The 19410-nt window shown below is 33.0% G+C and overlaps 1 protein-coding gene across 1 annotated transcript in view; it reads left to right on the top strand.

Moving 5' to 3' along the window:
• LOC109112044 (histone-lysine N-methyltransferase EHMT2-like) overlaps positions 1-18138 on the top strand; it is a 20896-nt gene extending 2758 nt beyond the window's left edge. Inside the window, 27 exon segments of the mRNA XM_042775910.1 lie at positions 1627-1826; positions 1906-1981; positions 2096-2184; positions 3191-3361; positions 3437-3487; positions 4951-5083; positions 5154-5264; positions 6033-6166; positions 7439-7582; positions 8541-8848; positions 9163-9402; positions 10497-10579; positions 10662-10768; positions 10964-10991; positions 11091-11134; positions 11385-11486; positions 11597-11701; positions 11774-11928; positions 12005-12026; positions 12028-12176; positions 13094-13235; positions 15062-15142; positions 15224-15339; positions 15469-15555; positions 15635-15713; positions 17273-17448; positions 17635-18138. Coding sequence (XP_042631844.1) covers positions 1627-1826; positions 1906-1981; positions 2096-2184; positions 3191-3361; positions 3437-3487; positions 4951-5083; positions 5154-5264; positions 6033-6166; positions 7439-7582; positions 8541-8848; positions 9163-9402; positions 10497-10579; positions 10662-10768; positions 10964-10991; positions 11091-11134; positions 11385-11486; positions 11597-11701; positions 11774-11928; positions 12005-12026; positions 12028-12176; positions 13094-13235; positions 15062-15142; positions 15224-15339; positions 15469-15555; positions 15635-15713; positions 17273-17448; positions 17635-17815 — 3314 coding nt within the window. The 3' untranslated portion in view covers positions 17816-18138.
• The last annotated feature ends 1272 nt before the right edge of the window (positions 18139-19410 follow it).

Below are 19410 nucleotides of genomic sequence, written 5' to 3'. Positions count from 1 at the left end.
CACAGTATACCGGCTGACAGGACAGAGAAAGCCTCTCGTTTGATGTGGTCGTAAAGACGTTCTGCGTCTAATAAACACAATTCTTGTCAAGAATAAAAGACACAGAAGCAGCAGTTGTGAGTGGGGTGGCAAACCCTAGCTCCGCCCCTGGGTTAATTGTGACAAATATTATTAACACGTTAAACTGAAAAAATTAATCACATTCGTTAACACGCTAATTTTGACAGCACTAATATTTTAACAAATTCAGGTCAGAATAAGTTTTGTTTTATTTTTACATCTATCTGTTATGCTGGATAACGATGGAACATTATTTTATTTTCACAAAAGTTTTTTGAAACAATAAAGAAGACATTTTACCTGTATTTAATATGCTTTCCTTGTGTATAAAATTACTTTTGTGAATGTAATTCGATGTGGACACCAAAATGGGACGTCTCGTCTTTGACCCATACAGTGTTAAAGTAGGCCTATAAATATTTACATAATTATTAAACACAGTTTGAAGCAGAAGTGTAGTGTACTTTTTGTATTTCAACACATGAATAATTTTGCTTGTAAATGTCTCCTTGTATCCCTTCATTAAGGATAAATGCATTATTTGATCAATATTCATTGCGCATGAAAACCTAAGTTTTACAGCTTAAATCTTTCTGCCTAAATTTTTTCGATTGTCAAGCCCAGCTTTTTTTACTGGCATGACAGTTAGCCAAAACATGAAGAACAAAAAAAACAATAATGTAGGGATGTGCAAAAAATCGAATGCGATTCTCATGCGCATCTCCTCAGTAAAGGCGCTCCTGTGATTAGTAGTATATCTCCATCACGTGTGTTCAGATCAGGGTTGCCAGGTTTTCAGAACAAATCCTGCCCAGTTGCTTCTCAAAACTAGTCCAATCGCGTTTCGTTCCGGGCGATAAAAATACACGTATTTGGCAGGGTTCCCTTGGTAATATTCACATTTTAGGGGCTAAATATCACGTTATTGGTATTGGGGTCGCTTCTTCCCGCGAACATGAAAAAACAACCACAGACTTGGCAACACTGGTTGGCATTTACTACACAGAGCCGTAATTCACTGACAATCTACACAAAATCAAAATTTTAAAATCGCAGGTGATTCTTTGTCGATTTTGGAAAGTGATTTTGTGTAGCTTGTCGGTGGACTACGGCTCTGTGTAGTAAATGCTGCTCCACCTGAACCAGTGTTGCCAAGTCTGCGGTTTTTTTTTCATGTCCGTGGGTTGAAGCGACCCCAATACCAATAATGTGATATTTAGCCCCTAAAATGCGAATTTTACCAAGGCAACCCTGCCAAAAAACGTATATTTTAACCCCGGGGATGCAATTTTTTATCGGGGAACCTCCTGGAAACGCGATTGGGCTAGTTTTTTGGACTAGTGTTTTGAGAAGCAACTGGGCAGGATTTGTTGTGAAAACCTGGCAACCCTGATCTTAACGCACGTGATGGAGATATACTACTAATCACAGGAGCGTCTTTACTGATGAGACGCGCATGAAAATCACATTCGATTTTTTGCACAGTCCTACAATAATGTAATGTAAAATGTAATAATAATAATAAAATTTTTAATTTAATGATATGTTGTCTGTCTGTCCTCACAGGCAGCGCTGGTAAAAGCGCTTCTCCCTCCACCTCGTCTCTCTCATCGCCGTCATCAGCATCTGGCAGAGCTAAGATGAGCGTCTGCGGTCCAGGCAGTAAGACGACTCCGTCCTCATCTTCATCGCTCTCCTCTTCCTCCTCAGCTCCTGCTAAAGTCCACCGCGCTCGCAAGACCATGAACAGACCGCCGTTCCCACAGGTTCTTTCATTTGTAATGCATACACAGTCATGAAGAGCTCGGGCAGGTTAAATCATAATTCTCCTGTATTTCTGATCAGATGAAGTCTGCCGAGTCGATCTCAGCAGCTACACCGGAGAAACCCGTCAGCGGCGGGAAAACAGACGCTGACACAGGTGTGTTCAGATGAATCTTGCTCATTCATATCCTGTATGATTCTACTTTGAGTGTATTTTGAGGTGTGAATCATAGCAGATTTGTAGCTGTTGCGTGTTTTTCTCTGTGTTTAGCTGTGAAGAAGCGTAAAGTGGATTTGGACTCTGATGCCACAGTGAATCCTTCAGGAACTCCAGAGAAGGTCCCGAGGCCACAGGCAGAGGTGAGATGATCAGCACAAATGCATTCAAATAAAGCAATAAACCTGGGTGAGATTTTTAAATTTAAATGTGCTCTATAAATAAAATTTACTTACTTTCTTGCAATGTGAAGCCGATTTAATTGTTAAAACTGTTCCACATGGAATAGCAATATATTGCTAAAAAAAAAAACAATATATGCAGATAATAACTGAATTGATTTTAGTAATTAATTATTAATTAATTAATTGAAGATTGGTATATTTTATTATAATTAATACTAATAAATATATTTAATAATTGTTATTAGTATTGTAAATAATATATGATAAAAGATCATTGAGTTCAATAAATAAATAATAATAATTATTATTATTATTGTTATATTTTAACATAGCAATAAGATAAAAATACAAATTATCAATATATAAATAAATTATTATTATTATTTAATTGTTATTGGTTTCTTATAGCAATATGATAAAATATATCAGTGTTAAAAATAAACGTAATTAAAAATAATAATAATTTATTTAAATATTATTACTAAGTTTTATTACTAATATTCAATAAATATTATTTTTATTATTTATATTGGTTTAACATTTGTAGCAATATGATAAAAAATATAAATGTTCAAAAATAAATTGCTATTAATTAAATATTGTTATTTGTGGTATCATCATAATAATAATTAGAAGAAGAAGAAATACAGTTAAATACAATTACTGTTATTTTAATTATACAATTATAAATTATTTAAAAATATTATTATTATTTTTTTTATTATATTATTATTTTTTTTTTTTTTAATTATTGTTATTGTTTTAATTATACAATTATAATTTTAACTTTTAATTATTGTTATTGTTGTCACTGATATTGTTTGTAATGTTATATTTTGTATCAGATTTTAGAGGCAGAACTGTGTGTTTTATAATTAACAGCAGCAGCTTTGATCCCACTGCACATTATAATTAATATAATAATATTAGCATATGTAAATTCTTCTGTGTGTGTTCTTCCCAGCCTGCGCTGACCGTGTCTCCAGCGACGGGGAAGGTGGAGTCAGTTGCCACGGCGACTAAAGAGCATCACAGCGGTTGGCTGGAGGATCTAGATGAGGAGGCAGATGAGGAAGATTTCCACCTGCTCTACAACAGTTACTCTGGAGATGATCTGATTTACTCTGACAGCAAGGTGAGTTCACACAGACCTGAAACAATGAGTCTAACGGCTGCTGCGGTCTGAGAGTCTCCTGCTTTTGTTTTGCAGTCAGATGATGGGATAGTAGAGACGCTGGAGGCGGAGCATCTCTCTGATCATGTGAGTGATTCTGACCAGTGGAAGTGCTCCTTATTTTCACACAATCTCAGGATGTTCGGAAGAGAGTTTGACAGATACTGTTTTTTTCATTGGTCGAAGCCAGTATCAAAAGTTTCTTATAAACATTAACTGGAATAAAATATTAAAAAACGTATTTTGTTTCAACTAGGTGCCAAGGCAATACTTCTTTTTTTATTTTTATTATATTTAATACAATTCTTTTTTTATTTATTTAGTTTGTTGTACTAAAATAACAAAAACTAAACAAACAAAAACTAAAAACTAAAGCTTAATAAAAAAAAAAAAAACTGTAGACTTTTTTTTTTAAGCAAAGGAAAATTAATAAAAGAACATTGCTAATATGTTAAGTCTTAAAAATTCAGTTTCTAAATAAATAATATTAAAAGTAGTGCTGTCAAACGAATAAAAGGTTTTGTTTACATAATGTATGTGTGCGTACTGTGTATATTTATTATGTATATATAAATACACACACATGCATGTATATATTTAAGAAAAAATATGATATATTAAATATATTCATAAATAATATTAATTATAAGAATATACATATATGCATGTAAATACATGTAAATATTTTCAAAATATAAACATGCATGTGTGTGTATTTATTTATATTTATATATATATATATATACAAAAGATATATATATATAATATATATATATATATATATATATATATATATATATATATATATATAATAAATATACACAGTACAAACACATATTATGTGAACAAAAACTGTTTATTTTGGATGTGATTAATCGCGATCAATCATTTGACAGCACTAATTAAAAGTCTTTTAAAATTAAATTAAAAAACTAATAAATCTTAAAATATTTTTTTTATTAACTTGAAAAGTCTTTGAAATGTATATAGTGAAAATATTTTTTTTCTGTTTCATTTCTAAAATATTTCAATGTCTAGAAATTGCTCTTTAAAGTGTAACTGGTGTAAAATATTATGTAAATTCCAGTGATCTTTAATGAATGGAAAAGTTAGGGATTTTTGGGAAGGTCACTTCAATTAATTTGTGGGAACTCTAAATAATAAACAAGACTTTTAACACTTTTACTTGAAATTGAAGCTATTAAGACATAAGTATTGTCATTTTACTACTGCAGCATAAAATAGAAGGATCCATGTACTTATTAATAAGTAGTATATTTTTGCCTGTGATATTGAAAATTTTATTGAATCTTGATATTGTGTATCAAAGTTAGAATTTTGTTATACCAAAATGATATTATTATTACCGGAATTCTAAAATTATACAGAAATTCTATTTCTTAAATTCAAGGTATTGTTATTTTATTCCTTTATTTATTATTTGTTGACGAGAGATGCAGCAGTATCAGCCGATAGCATCTAAACGGGCAGTTCTCAGAGTAGCTTGTAGTAAACTACAGTGAATGTGCTGACTGTGGTGTGTTTGTCAGAGCTCTGGCTCCGATCGGCCCCTCGCCGCTTATAAGAAAACATCAGCAGAGAGAGACGAGTCGCCGTGGAAACGTCAGGGGAAGGGTAAAGGGAGGGACAGACCCCCTGCTGGAGGGCTGGAGACAGATAAAGGTGAGACAGACCCCTGAGGATGTGTGTGTGTGTGTGTGAGCGGATGTGAGCAGCTGTCTCTGTCTGTCAGGTGTGGACTCCAGAGCCGCGGTCGCAGTGGGCAGCACTGACTACACTGAGGTCCCTCTGGACTCGCTGGACATTTCTGCACCGGACAGCCTCTCTCTGTCTCCTCACGCAGGTGTGTGATGAGCTACACTGGCAGTCTGAAGTTTGGAGTAGTTATGATTTTTAATGGTTTTGATAGAAGTCTCTTCTGCTCACCAAGGTGACATTTATTTGATCTAAAATACAGTAAAAACAGTTATGTTGTAGAATATTATTACAATTTAAAATCACTGTTTTCTATTGTAATATATTGTAAAATGTAATTTATTCCTGTGATGCAAAGCAGAATTTCCATCATCATTAAATTGCATTTAATGAAAGATTTCTATTTCAAAGAAATGCTGTTCTTTTAAAACTTTTGCTTCCTGAAAGATACATTTTATCCTGGTTTCCACAAAAATATGAAGCAGTACAACTGTTTTCAACATTGATAATAATCTGAAATGTTTCTTGAGCAGCAAATCAGCATATTAGAATGATTTCTGAAGATCATGTGACACTGAAGACTGGAGTAATGATTCTGAAAATACAGCTTTGATTACATTTTAACAGTATATTATTTATTATTTAAAATTATCTTTTATATTTTATTATAAATATTATTAATTTGACTCTGAAGTCATTTTAAATGCATTCTTTGTTTTTTAAAACATTTTAAATAAATTTTATTTTTTTTAATTTTTTATTTGTTTATTGGTTATTTTTCTTTTTTATTTTAAGTGCTTTGTTTTTTTTTTGTGTATTTTTTGTTGTATATACTGTAAATAAATTTGCCTGGTCTTTATGGCCAAATAATCCCAATGTAAAGCCTGTGTGTGTTAACGTCACATGATGTTTGCAGATGGGAGCGATGCAGAAACCGAGCGTCTGGAGGAGCTTCCTCTGTGCAGCTGCAGGATGGAGGCGCCGCGTGTGGACGGATTCAGCGCTCGCTCCAACAGAACCTGCATGGCCATAGAGAGCATCAATGAAGAGGTAAGTCTACTGTTGAGCACACTTGGTTCTGAAAGCAGATTTCCAACAGGGGTTTTAAAAAGTCTTCTTCAAGTGTTATGAACCATAAACCAAACCAACCAGCTTTGAAGTGAGTCACAACATTACAAATCGGACAGTTGGACAAAAAGAAAGATACAGGACTTTGTACTTTATTGAGGTAAAAAACTACAGTCACACGAAGCATTGTGAATGACATAATCGAATTAGAAGAAAATAGAGAGATATCAAATTGCTAATTAAAAGATGTTCTTTGTGTATATAGAAACAACACATTTAAAGGATTTTAATTTTTTTTTTTTTTAAATAATAAAAAGTTGTGTAAATTAAAAATATGTTTTTTTTTTTTTTTTTATTAAGTCTTAAAATATTTTTAATTTAAATGTAAAAGTCATGGAAATTTTCTATGGTGTTTTTTTTTTTTTTTTTTTTTTTTTCTAGCTCAGCTCAAAAATATTTTATTATTCTACGAATTGGTGTAAAATACTATTTTCAAAAATCCTTGTCCAATAATCTTGCATGGAAAAAGATTTTTGAGAAAATATTACAATTAATTTGTCAAAATATGCGTAAACTCTAATAATAAATAAAAATAAATTATTTTGATATTTTTTTGAAAGCTTGTAATTGATGATATTAGGACACATGAATTATAATCTTACTACTATAGTGTGAAATAAAAAAACAAACTTCCCATGAAATATTAATTATTTTTATTTTATAAATACTGTTTTTTTTATATAGTATATTACAATATTATATTATATAGAAGATGGATATTATTCCAGGTATTGTATTTTTATCATAAATAAAAAAAATCCAGTATGTATATTTATAGATAAAATACTGTATGTATACTGTATGTATGTTAGATAATTTGAAATGCTTCATTGGGGTAGGTGCTCTTTTAGTGCAATTTGCTCATCGCAGTTCTGATTGGTGGAGATTTCTCTGCAGAATCATGGGTAATGTAGTTTTCCCAAGAGGAATTCTGCTGGTAAACATGATTATTAAAAAAAAAAAAAATGTAATTATGTCAGCTGATGGCTTCAACAGAAGCAGATACAACCTCGTAGCTCACAGCTGGTCTGTCTTCAGTGGTTTGTAAGTTAAAATGAACAGGATTGGGTTCAAATGTTGCAATAAAGACAGTAGGAGCAGCTCACTGTAGTTTGGACCAGTATGTTTGTGCTGATTGACTAATCACACCCCCGTCTCTCTCGTGTGGTTCCTCCCGTCCTCTGTGTGTTTCAGCTGGTGGGCTGCACCAATGTGATCATGAAGGGGGAGACTATGCGTCCGTCCAGTCGCGTGTCTCTAATGGTGTTGTGTGAGATGCACCGTTCACACATGGTGAAACACCACTGCTGTCCGGGCTGCGGATACTTCTGCCTTTCTGTGAGTGTCTCTGACCACAACAACCATGTTATAGGAAGGAGAAAAAAAAGGAAAACTCATTTAATCACCCTCATGTTGTAATTTAAAGGGATAGTTCACCAAAAAATGACATTTCTGTCATTACTTACTCACCCTCAAGATGTTCCAAAGCTGTATGAGTTTGCTGGTAGCAACTGATATTGAAGAAAATACTGTGGAAGTCAATTGCTACCAGCAGCTGGTTATCATTCTTTTAAAATTACTTTTTTTTGTGTTTAATATATTTGTGTTATTCATATAGGTTTGGAACAACATGAGGGTGAGTAAAAGGTGAACTATCCCTTTAAATTAAATAAGTTTTTTTCAAACAGTATTAGAATTTCTAAACAGCTGTTTTCCATGCAACAACAATTTGTAGTGTTTCACACTGCAGGTTTATTATAGTTAAAACAAATTTTTTTAAATATTTTTTTTAGTTGCCATGGCAACTTTTCTTATTTTCATTTAGTTCAACCTGATGTAGTATAAAATAAAAATGAATAAAAATTATATAGACATTTTAATAAAACTTTTAATGACAAATATGCAACAAAATTATTAAAACTTCAAAATTACAATGAAAACGGAAAATATAAAAATAGAAACTAATTAAAACTATTATTTAAAATGTATTTTTTATTACTTTTTATTACTTAATAATACTAAAACGACAAAATTATATGCATGAGGCACTGCTATCGAAGTATATTTTCAATTCGTTTTTATTTTTTCCATTTTTTAGTAATAGTAATTTAAAAGTAGTAAAAATGTAAAAGCAAAACAAATGTCATAATATTTTAGTAAGTGTTTTATTTTGATTGTTTTTATTTTTAAATGATTTATTATTTAAATTTTACATTGCATGATTTAATTGATTTATTAGCTTTTCATCAGCACACAAATCGAAATCTCAAAGATCCTCTGTTCACTTCACACGCAGGGAACGTTTCTTGAGTGTTGCCCGGACGTTCACATTGCTCACCGCTTCCACCGGGGCTGTGTGTCAGTGCTGGGCGGTGGGCGGAGTCGAGGAGGAGTGGGCGTCGGCCTGCTGTTCTGCCCTCACTGTGGTGAGGACGCGTCAGAGGCGCGTGAGGTCACCATCCCTCCTGCAGTGCCCTCTTCAGGCTCTAATGTGGTCACTGCAAGTGCGTCGTCCACCACGACAACACCTTCGCTACTTCCTTCCGCGCTTGCGGCCACATCACGGGCGCTAAACAACGAGAAGAAGATGGGCGAGCCTATCAAGTGAGCGATATAAATGCGTTGCTTAATAGTAAAATAGTTAGCGCATATTTATCGCATCAAAAAATCTCCTCTAATAAAAATCCTTTAAAAACATGTCGCATTATAGAACATTTTTAATTAAATCGCAATATTTATTGAATGCATTTATACATTTTTATTTATTAATATTCATCCATTTTTACATTTATTTATTAATAAAAAATAAAAAAACAAGTGTGGGGTGTTAGTAACTAAAAAAACAGGTTTTGCAATTTGCTTATGAACAAATATATTTGATTGAAATTTAAAACTGTCTTTGTTTTTTTTCCACACAGTGCAAGGATGCATTGTCGTGGAGATGTAAGAAAGGGGGCGGGGCTGCACACTCAGACAGCCAGTGGCACTCCAGGAGGGGGCGGGGTAGAGGATGTGGTTGCCCTGGGTGACGGCGGGGTGGACAGTGTGGGACCGTCCCTCGTCCTGCCGAATGGGAAGCCCGTGTGTCCCAGCGCACTTCCACCTGGAGACAAGAGGGCGGCGCTACAGAGAGCCATTCTCACACAGGACACCGAGAGGTTTATAAATTAATATCAGTATAAACAAATAATGAGTGAAGAAATAGATCATTCCTGGTTCAGTCATCACACTGAGAGTGCATTGCATTATGGGATACGGTATTTCTCGGCACATTTTGTAGTTGGTTACCTGGGTGTTGTATGCATCAGGCTTATTATCGTTAACTAAAACTAAAACCAACCGGCTAGTTGCCAAGGAAACATTTTTTTATTTTCGTTTTGAACTTTAGATTATTTTTCCATGCAAATAGAAATTTGACGTAACTTGACAAAACCAGAAAAATTATATTTATTTTAAATATTTCCTTTTTAAGATTTGATCAATTTCCATGATTTTTCCAGGTCTATAAATCACAATATTAAAGATTCCTTCAATATGATTGTTTTAAATGACTATTTAGGTTTTTCTTGTAGTTTAACTTGATTTACTGTTTTATTTTAGTTTAAATTGTGTTAATGAAATAACTAAAAATAAATAAATCTGTAACTAAAATTAAAATGTAAACAGAAAATCTAAAAAACAAATAAATTATAATTCAAATCTTAGTATATCGGTGATACTAAAATAACACTGCCACAAATAAAGGCGTCAAGGTTTGTAAAAAATAATATTCTGTCTTTATTTACTTAAATTATAATTCAAATCTTAGTATATTGGTGATACTAAAATAACTAAGGGCAGACAGAATATTATTTATTTTATACTTTTAGCCTAAAATCCCTGTATTTTTTTTGTGAGCTGTTCTATTAGATTTATTAAGGGGATTTTAGGTTAATAAAATCCCTGTATTTTTTTTGTGCACACTGGTAAAATTACAGAAATATAAAATAAGGTACAAAAAGACAACAAAATTACGAAAATTTTAACAAATTTTTTTAACTAAAATTAATATGTATATCTGATTATATATATTATAAATTATATTTTAATAGTATGTCAGTTATACTAAAATAACACGTGTATACATGTAGATAAAACAACACAGTACACAGAATTGAGGCAAAAACAGTACGGTAGTGTGCTATTCTGAACATACTCAGGAAAAGATGATGGCATTGTCATGTGATCTGCTTGGCTCTTTCTGATTGGTCAGGAGGAAGAAGCTGCGCTTTCACCCCCGTCAGCTTTATCCTGCAGCCAAACAGGGTGAAGCTCAGCGAGTTCTGCTCATGCTCAGTACGTATGTATATATATCTATCTATCACATCTGTTGAAGTTTTCAGCATCAGAGTTGATGTTGTCTCTGTGTGTCTGTCAGTGGAGGGCATCGACCCGTCGTATCAGTCGGACTCTCAGAACAGACGCTGCGCTCTGCATGCGGCCGCTCAGAGGGGTCTGCTGGAGGTCTGTTACCTGCTCATACAGGTGAGCTTTACATTCACAGCCCTTTCATGAGCTTTAGACATCTGCTGCACTGTTTATGGTGATTAGATTGATCACATGGTGATTTTTTAAAAAACTGGGCTTTGTATTTCCCAAACTGGGCTTTGTGATGAAAAAATTAAATAATTAAATAATTAAATGGAAAATAAGAACCATCAAAATAAAACTCTATTTTAGGCAGGTGCTCCAGGGTGGACGGATCCCAGCCTCTCCAAGATAATCTGGACTGCCTGAGGACCCCAGGGGTGGTTTCTATTAGAGGCCATAGTGAACAATCATGTGGACTTCTTTTTAGGGTTGTGAGACAAATTCAAGTTGATCCAGAGCGGATCCTGTGTCTATCATGCATTGTGAGTATATCACACACACACACACACACACTTTTGGAAACACAGCCTGCTTGATGTAACTGACAACAGGCCGAATGGGCAAATAATGCATGTTAAGTGTAATTTGCTGTTTTTACCTAAGTGTAATTGCTGTTACATTCTGAGTTTGGGTTCATTTTTGCCTTTGATCAGTTCATGACCTTGATGTTGTGAGCATCATGCTCTGTTGTGAGTGTGTGAGTGCTGAACCGTGTGTGTTTGTTGTCCAGGAAGAGGACGGATCCACAGGCCTCCATCATGCTGCCAAACTGGGAAATCTGGAGGTGGTGCTGCTGTTACTGAGCACCGGACAGGTGGATATAAACGCACAGGTGTGTTTCTTCTCAGGGGGCAGCCTTAGGTGTTTTCTATGGAAGCTGTTTTTTTTTATTTTGTGGTGGAAATAAGCTTTCCTAGTTTTCACCTCATCTCTGTGTTTCAGGATAGCGGCGGTTGGACGCCCATCATCTGGGCGGCAGAACACCGACATATAGACGTGATCAGAGCTCTGCTCAACAGAGGAGCCGACGTCACGCTCAGAGACAAAGTGAGTCTCATGAATCATGTGAGTCTGGCGGAAATGCAGCAGCGCTCTCACAAACTCTGTCTGTCTGTGCAGGAGATGAACGTTTGTCTGCACTGGGCGTCGTTCTCGGGCTGCGCTGAGATAGCGGAGCTGGTCCTGAACGCCGGCTGTCCTCTGACGTCCATCAACCAGCACGGAGACACGCCGCTGCACATCGCCGCTCGCGAGGGCTACATCGACTGCGTCACGTGGGTCAAACGCCGCCTGAAAGCTGTTTTCGGTGTCGTAGGCTCAGCTGACATCTTCTGTTCATCTTTACTCCAGGCTGTTCCTTTCTCGTGGCGCTGGACATCGACATCATGAATAAGGAGGGCGACACACGCGCTCTCTCTCTCGCCCGCTGTGACACGCCCGTCTGGGTGGCGCTACAGATTAACAGGAAGTTGCGTAGAGGAATCTCCAATCGCATTGTACGGACAGAGAGGATCATATGCAGGTCAGTGTGTGGTCTTTGATATGGAGAATGAAATAGGAAATAAATACATTTTAGTATTTATTTATGAACTATTGTTATTTCTTAATATTTTGAATTAGCTTTTATTTTTATATTTTCAGTTTTCATTTTAATTTGATTTTAATTTTGAGTTTTGTCATGCTTTTGTCATTTTTTATTTTTGTTAGTTTTTTTTGTTTAGTTTTATTGAATTTTTTTTTTTTTTTTTTAGTAATTTTAGTACTTCCATTTTTTCCAGTTAGTTACAACAACTTATTCAACTTATTTATTTATTCAGTTAGTTGCCAAGGCAACATTTATCATTTTATTTAGGTTTTAATAATTGTATGCACTTTTGTCATTTTTATCAGTTTTTATTTTTCTTAAAATCAATATTTAGCTTTAACATATGTTTATTTAATTTATTTATTTAGTAATTTTTTAGTAATAAATTAATAAAACCTCAAATGATACTTATTTATTTCCGTCAGTTGCTAAGGCAAAATTTCACATTTTAATTTAGGTTTTAGTCATTTTATTATGTGCTTAAGTCAATTTTTATTATTTTTAATAAATTATAGAAATATTATTGTTAGAAATATAATTTGTATTAATATATATAATTATGTAGAATATATAATTTTTTATTAATATTGATATTTTTGTTTGTTTTTGTTTTTTATGTGTTTATTTTAGTTAGTTGTTGCAAAAGTAATATTTTTAATTTTCATTTGTTTAAGGTCAATTTTTTCTTCTAATATCATTAATATTATTTTATGTCAGCTTTATTTCAATTATTGCAAATATTTTAATACTTTTTGCTTTAGTTAATAACACTGGTGTGTGTGTGTGTGTGTGTGTGGGTGTGGGTGTGTGTGTGTGTGTGTGTGTGTGTGTGTGTGTGTGTGTGTGTCGTGTAGTGACGTGGCTCAGGGTTATGAGAACGTTCCCATCCCGTGTGTTAACGGCGTGGATGACGAAGGCTGTCCGTCTGACTACAAATACATCGCAGAGAACTGTGAAACATCCACCATGAACATCGACCGCAACATCACACACCTGCAGTGCCACTCCATACACAAAAACACAACCACCTACACACAACACTCAGCAGCCTTGGGGTTGGTTCGATTTTTAATGCAAGGCTGCATTTATTTGTTCAAAAATTCTATAAAATCAGTAATCTTTTGAAATATTATACCATTTAAAATAGCTGTTTTCTACGTGAATACATTGTGAAATATAAATTATTGTAGTGATGTGCAGCTGTATTTTCAGCATCATTACTCCAGTCTTCAGTGTCACATGATCCTTCAGAAATCATTCTAATATGCTGATTTGCTGCTCAAGAATCATTTATTATTATCAGTGATCCTTCAGAGTTCTTTGTTTTTTTGTGATTTGTTTGTTTAGAATGTTTTATTGTTATGAGTTTATTTAAAATAGAAATCTTTTGTAAAATTATAAATGTATTTAATCTCACGTTTGATTCCTTTAATGTATCCTTGATGAATAAAAGTAATACTTTCTGTCAAAAAAGCTTTCGTCTGTTACTTCCAGACTTGAAATATGGTGCAAACAAATCATTGAGTCATTGCTTTGAATTGATTCATTGAAATGGACTTTTAAAACAACTGATTCATGGAAATGATCTCTAAACTGTAATTTCAGTTAAACTGCAATTCAGACACTGTTATGACTAAACCAACAAAAAAGAGTGATCTGTTATCAAATCAATGTGAATAAAAAAAAAAAAACTATTATTTGCAGATACATGAAAATAAGCCCCTTAGAGAAAAGACTTCGGACAATAGAAACCAAAATAAAATCAATTTTTTTTCTGTTACTATATATATATTCATATATATTATATATATATATATATATATATATATATATATATATATATATACAGTACAGGTCAAAAGTTTGAAAACATTACTATTTTTAATGTTTTTGAAAGAAGTTTCTTCTGCTCATCAAGCCTGGATTTATTTGATCAAAAATACAGAAAAAACAGTAATATTGTGAAATATTATTACAACTTAAAATTTATAGTTTTCCTATTTGATTATACTTTTAAAAAAATAATTATTCCTGTGATGCAAAGCTGAATTTTCAGCATCATTACTCCAGCCTTCAGTGTCACATGTAACATCCAGTCTGTCACATGATCATTTAGAAATCATTCTAATATTCTGATTTATTATGAGTGTTGGAAAACAGTTCTGCTGTCTATATATATTTGATGAATAAAATGTTAAAAGAACTGCATTTATTCAAAATAATAAAAAAAATTATAATAATATATATTCTAATAATATATTTTCTTTACTATCACTTTTTATCAATTTAACACATCCTTGCTGAATAAAAGTATTGATTTTATTTAAAAAAAAGAAAGAAAAAAAAATTACTGACCCCAAATTACTGACCAGTAGTGTATATTGTTTTTACAAAATATTTATATTTTAAAAAACATAGCTTCTTTTTTTTTTTTTTTTTCTTTTTATTCATCAAAGTATCCTAAAAAGTATCACATGTTCTGAAAAAATATTAAGCAGCAGAACTGTTTCCAACTTTGATAATGAAACATCATATTAGAATGATTTCTAAAGGATCATGTGATAATGATCCTAAAAATTCAGCTTTGCATCACAGAAATAAATGATAATTTAACAGTATAATAAAATTTAAAAACATTATTTTAAATTGTAATAATATATCACAATATTACATTTTTTTTTCTGTATTTTTGATCAAATAAATGCAGGCTTGATGAGCAGAAGAAACTTCTTTCAAAAACATTAAAAATAGTAATGTTTCCAAACTTTTGACCTGTACTGTATATATATATATATATTTTCAGCTGTTTGTTGTGTTTGTTTCAGCACTGCAGCTGTACAGACGACTGTTCGTCCAGTAACTGTCTCTGCGGGCAGCTCAGCATCCGCTGCTGGTACGACAAGGTAAAATACTGCTTCATCTCCACGCTACCATCTAAAATCAGAGAATCAGGGCTGTGTGACAGCATACATGTGTTCTGGTAGGATCATCGCCTCCTTCAGGAGTTTAATAAAATCGAGCCGCCTCTGATCTTCGAGTGCAACATGGCCTGCTCCTGCCATAAAACCTGCAAGAACCGAGTGGTTCAAGCTGGAATCAAGTAAGCCGGGATTATTTTCATAATAAATTTGCTGAATTGAGATGATTTGGATGTCAAATGAACCTCAGGTTTTTTTAAGGAAAGCGCTTTTGCATAAGCTGCAGGTTGAAGCTGGATTGTGTGTTTCAGGGTGCGTCTGCAGCTCTACCGGACGGAGAAGATGGGGTGGGGTGTCCGAGCGCTTCAGGACATTCCTCAAGGAAGTTTCATCTGCGAGTGAGTGAAAGCGTTCAGACCAGTGGAGACCAGCTCGACAGAGCCGCTCAGGCCTGTGATTTCTGCTGTATTTCTGCAGGTATGTTGGCGAGCTGATCTCTGACGCAGAAGCAGATGTGAGGGAGGACGATTCGTACCTCTTTGACCTGGACAACAAGGTGTGGTGTCACTGATTTCAGGCCAGATTGTGCACAGTCTGAAGACACGTTTACAAAAGGAGTGACAAAATCATGCAAATTGCAGACAAACATCGCTGACACACAAGACTATTAACACTAAGCGCCACACAAATCTAGCAAAGTGTGACTATTATATCACACAGCTCTAATCTGATGAATACGACTTAAGATATTATAAACATTAGCATCTGCTTTTAAACAAAGTGTGTTGTGAAAAGCAATATACAAATACATAACGAATTTGAAAACGACTGAAAATATTTGATATCGTGCCCAAAAGCAGCATGCATGCTGGGTATCCTTGTGCTTTGATGCAAAACGCAGTGCAGAATTAAACACCCATCTATGTGCCACACTATCAGCATCTATTATCTGGAACACCAGGCCATCAGACAGTTTATATATTGTATAGTTTACATATTATTATAGTTTTTATTAATATATTGATTTAGCTTATATTTGTATCTTTTCATTTTAATTTTTGTTTGTTTATTAATAATTTTTCTCTGTGCTTGTCATTTTTCTTCTTTTTATATTGCTATTTAGATTTAAATGTGATTTGTTTTATTTCAGTTTTAGTTTTTATTTATTTTCAGTTATTAATTCTAGTGCTTCCAATTTATTTCAGTCTGTTGCCAAGGCAAAATTCCTCATTTTTGTTTATTATTAATATTATTATTTAAATTATGTGCTATTATAGTTTTTAATAAGATATTGAATTCTTTTCATTTCAGTTTCATTTAGATTTTCACTTTAGTAAAATTTTGTAATTTTGCTCTATGTTATGTCATTTTTAGTATATAACTCCTTTTTCTTGATATTTTTCGATCAGAGAGAGATGAAAGACAGTATAATATGTTTCAAGAATGTTTAGCAAGAAAACTAACAAAATTAAAATGAGATTAAATAAAAAAATTCCCTTTACAAATTCCCGGTTACAAAAAAAAGATAACATTTATAGGTACATGCTCTGAAATTCACGAGTAAAATATAGAACAATAATATATATTCATAGTACATGTATACATTCTCTCTTCGTTTTTTTATATTACTATCTATTTATATTTACATTTATTTTAGTTCAGTTATAGTTCTTATTTATTTCCAGTTATTTATTTTACTGCTTCAACTGAAACATATTTGAGTCAGTTGCCAAGGCAACATGCATCTAATTTGTTTATTATAATTATAATATACATTACATATTATAGTTGAAATTAATATATTTAATTTGTTTTTTACTTGTATTTTTATTCTTTTCTGTATTATTTACATTATATACAATTATAGTTTTTTATATATATGTAATTCGCTTTTATTTTTATAATTTCTGTTTCAGTTTAATTTTTACTTTGAAATTTTTTGCGGTTATCTTTTTTATTCTTTAATTACAATTTAGGTTTAAGTTTTTTATTTCAGTTTTATTTTTTATTTCTAGCTAGTGATTTTAGTGTTTCAAAGTTTTTTTTTTTCTAATATTTAAATGTTTATTTATACGTTATAGTTTTAGTTAACTATAATAACCCTGTCTGTCTCAGGATGGTGAAGTGTACTGTATTGACGCCCGTTACTACGGTAACATCAGCCGCTTTATAAACCACCTGTGTGACCCCAACATCATCCCCGTACGTGTGTTCATGCTGCACCAGGACCTGCGCTTCCCTCGCATCGCCTTCTTCAGCTCCAGAGACATTTTCACTGGACAGGAGCTCGGGTGAGAGATGATTGTTTGTAATCTCACAGGTGAACGCTGTATTTAACTGCACACGACCTCACGGCTCGATCCCAAGGAATCAGATGTATTTGCATCCTGTTCCTGTTAATACATTTACCTCCTGTTTGTTTTATGATCACTGATTTTTTCTTATTTTTAAAAAAAAAATTTTTTTATCTCTGACAGGTTTGATTACGGCGATCGTTTCTGGGACATCAAGAGCAAATACTTCACCTGTCAGTGCGGCTCAGAGAAATGCAAACATTCGGCGGAGGCCATCGCGCTGGAGCAGAGCCGACTGGCCCGTCTGGACGTCTGTCCCGAAACGGCTGGTGAAGCCGGACTCCCTGTGTTAGGACACTCGTGATGAGACCCTGAAATGGGACACACACATGTACAGCTCTTACATGCAGTTATCACAGTGAAGGTTGTGTTTGCAGCTTTGCATTTCTTCCATCTGACAGGACACAGGAAACTATGAAATGATATGACGGCCACGCAAATGCCTTTTGAAAATACCACCAGGATGTAACATTCAAATTCAAGGCTGTCATGTTACAAAAATGTTACAAAACCTGTGATTTTATGCGGACTGTCATCAGATCACAAACAGAGCCTCTTTTGCATTAAAAATCGTGAGCTTTTTTTTGTATGTGTAATTGTTTTAATAAAAACTGTTTGATACAGAAATTTATTTTCCTTTTGTTGTTGTTCTCACAAATCGCAATGTAGCATAGCAATCAAACGCAATAGTTCAATTATTGTTTTTCTTACTACTGTAGAATCATAAAATACCATTGGAAGTGATACTGAGGGGGTCCCATAGCACAGAGAAGGTTTCAGATGGTAATATCGTGGTGCTTTGAGAAATACCATGCTTATTCACCACACAATTTACATGATTTTGTTCACATTGCACATTCTTCCTCATGTGTTGACCTGTATTATTAGTCAAAGTGTGTCATTGAGTGGATTGTAGTACTCATTTCTGATAAGAGTCTGGGTTACTGTACAGATAAATCAATAATCCAGGATCAGTGTTATCTCTTCTGTGTTGTGAAATGAGGATACCAGTGAAATCTCAAGATAGTAAACGGAAGCTGTCTATTGTTATTTATACTCCACCAGTTTCATCACAAAAAAAAAAGGTTAAATAGAAACAATTTTAGCAGCGTTCAAACCAGGGGCAGCTCTAGAGGTGAGCTAAATGTTTTTATCAGCGTTCAAACCAGGGGCAGCTCTAGAGGTGAGCTCGACATTTTATTTTTTTAAATAAGTGTTTAATTAGGCCTATACTTTACTTTTTTTTTTTTTACAGGTGCGTGATCATTACAGCCTGAGAACTTCACTTTGCTTTGCAGGATAGAGCGTTTTCAGGGTTTCGTTTCGTGCAACTCAAACTGTGTTTTGTCAAAGTATTTCAACAACGTTTTAAATAAAACTAATTTTTTTTTTTAAATAAGTGTTTAATTAGGCCTACACTTGACTTAAAAAAATAAATAAATGTTTAATTAGGCCTATACTTGACTTTTTTTAAATAAATAATTGCTAATTATAGGCCTATACTTTATTTTTTAAAAATAAGTGTTTAATTAGGCCTCTACTTGACTTTTTTTAAAATAAATAAATAAATAAGTGTTTAATTATGCTTATACTTGACTTTTTAAAAAAATAATAAAATAAATAAGTGTTTAATTAGGCCTATACTTTATTTTTTTTTAATAAGTGTTTAATTAGGCCTATCTTGACTTTTTTTAATAAATAAATTTATAATTGTTTTTTTATTTTTATAATTGATATATAAATAAATAAATAATTGTTTAATTAGGCCTATACTTGACCTTTTAAAAAAAAAGGAAATTTTTTTAATAAGTGACTTTAATTAGGCCTATACTGACCTGATTTTTAAATAAGTGTTTAATTACGCCTATACTTGACTTTTTTTTTTAAAATAAATAAATT

The sequence above is a fragment of the Cyprinus carpio genome, chromosome A19, assembly GCF_018340385.1.
Source record: "Cyprinus carpio isolate SPL01 chromosome A19, ASM1834038v1, whole genome shotgun sequence".
NCBI classification, from domain to species: domain Eukaryota; kingdom Metazoa; phylum Chordata; class Actinopteri; order Cypriniformes; family Cyprinidae; genus Cyprinus; species Cyprinus carpio.
The sequence above is the reverse complement of the archived record's forward strand: the minus strand, read 5'-3'. Positions and strand labels throughout refer to the sequence as shown.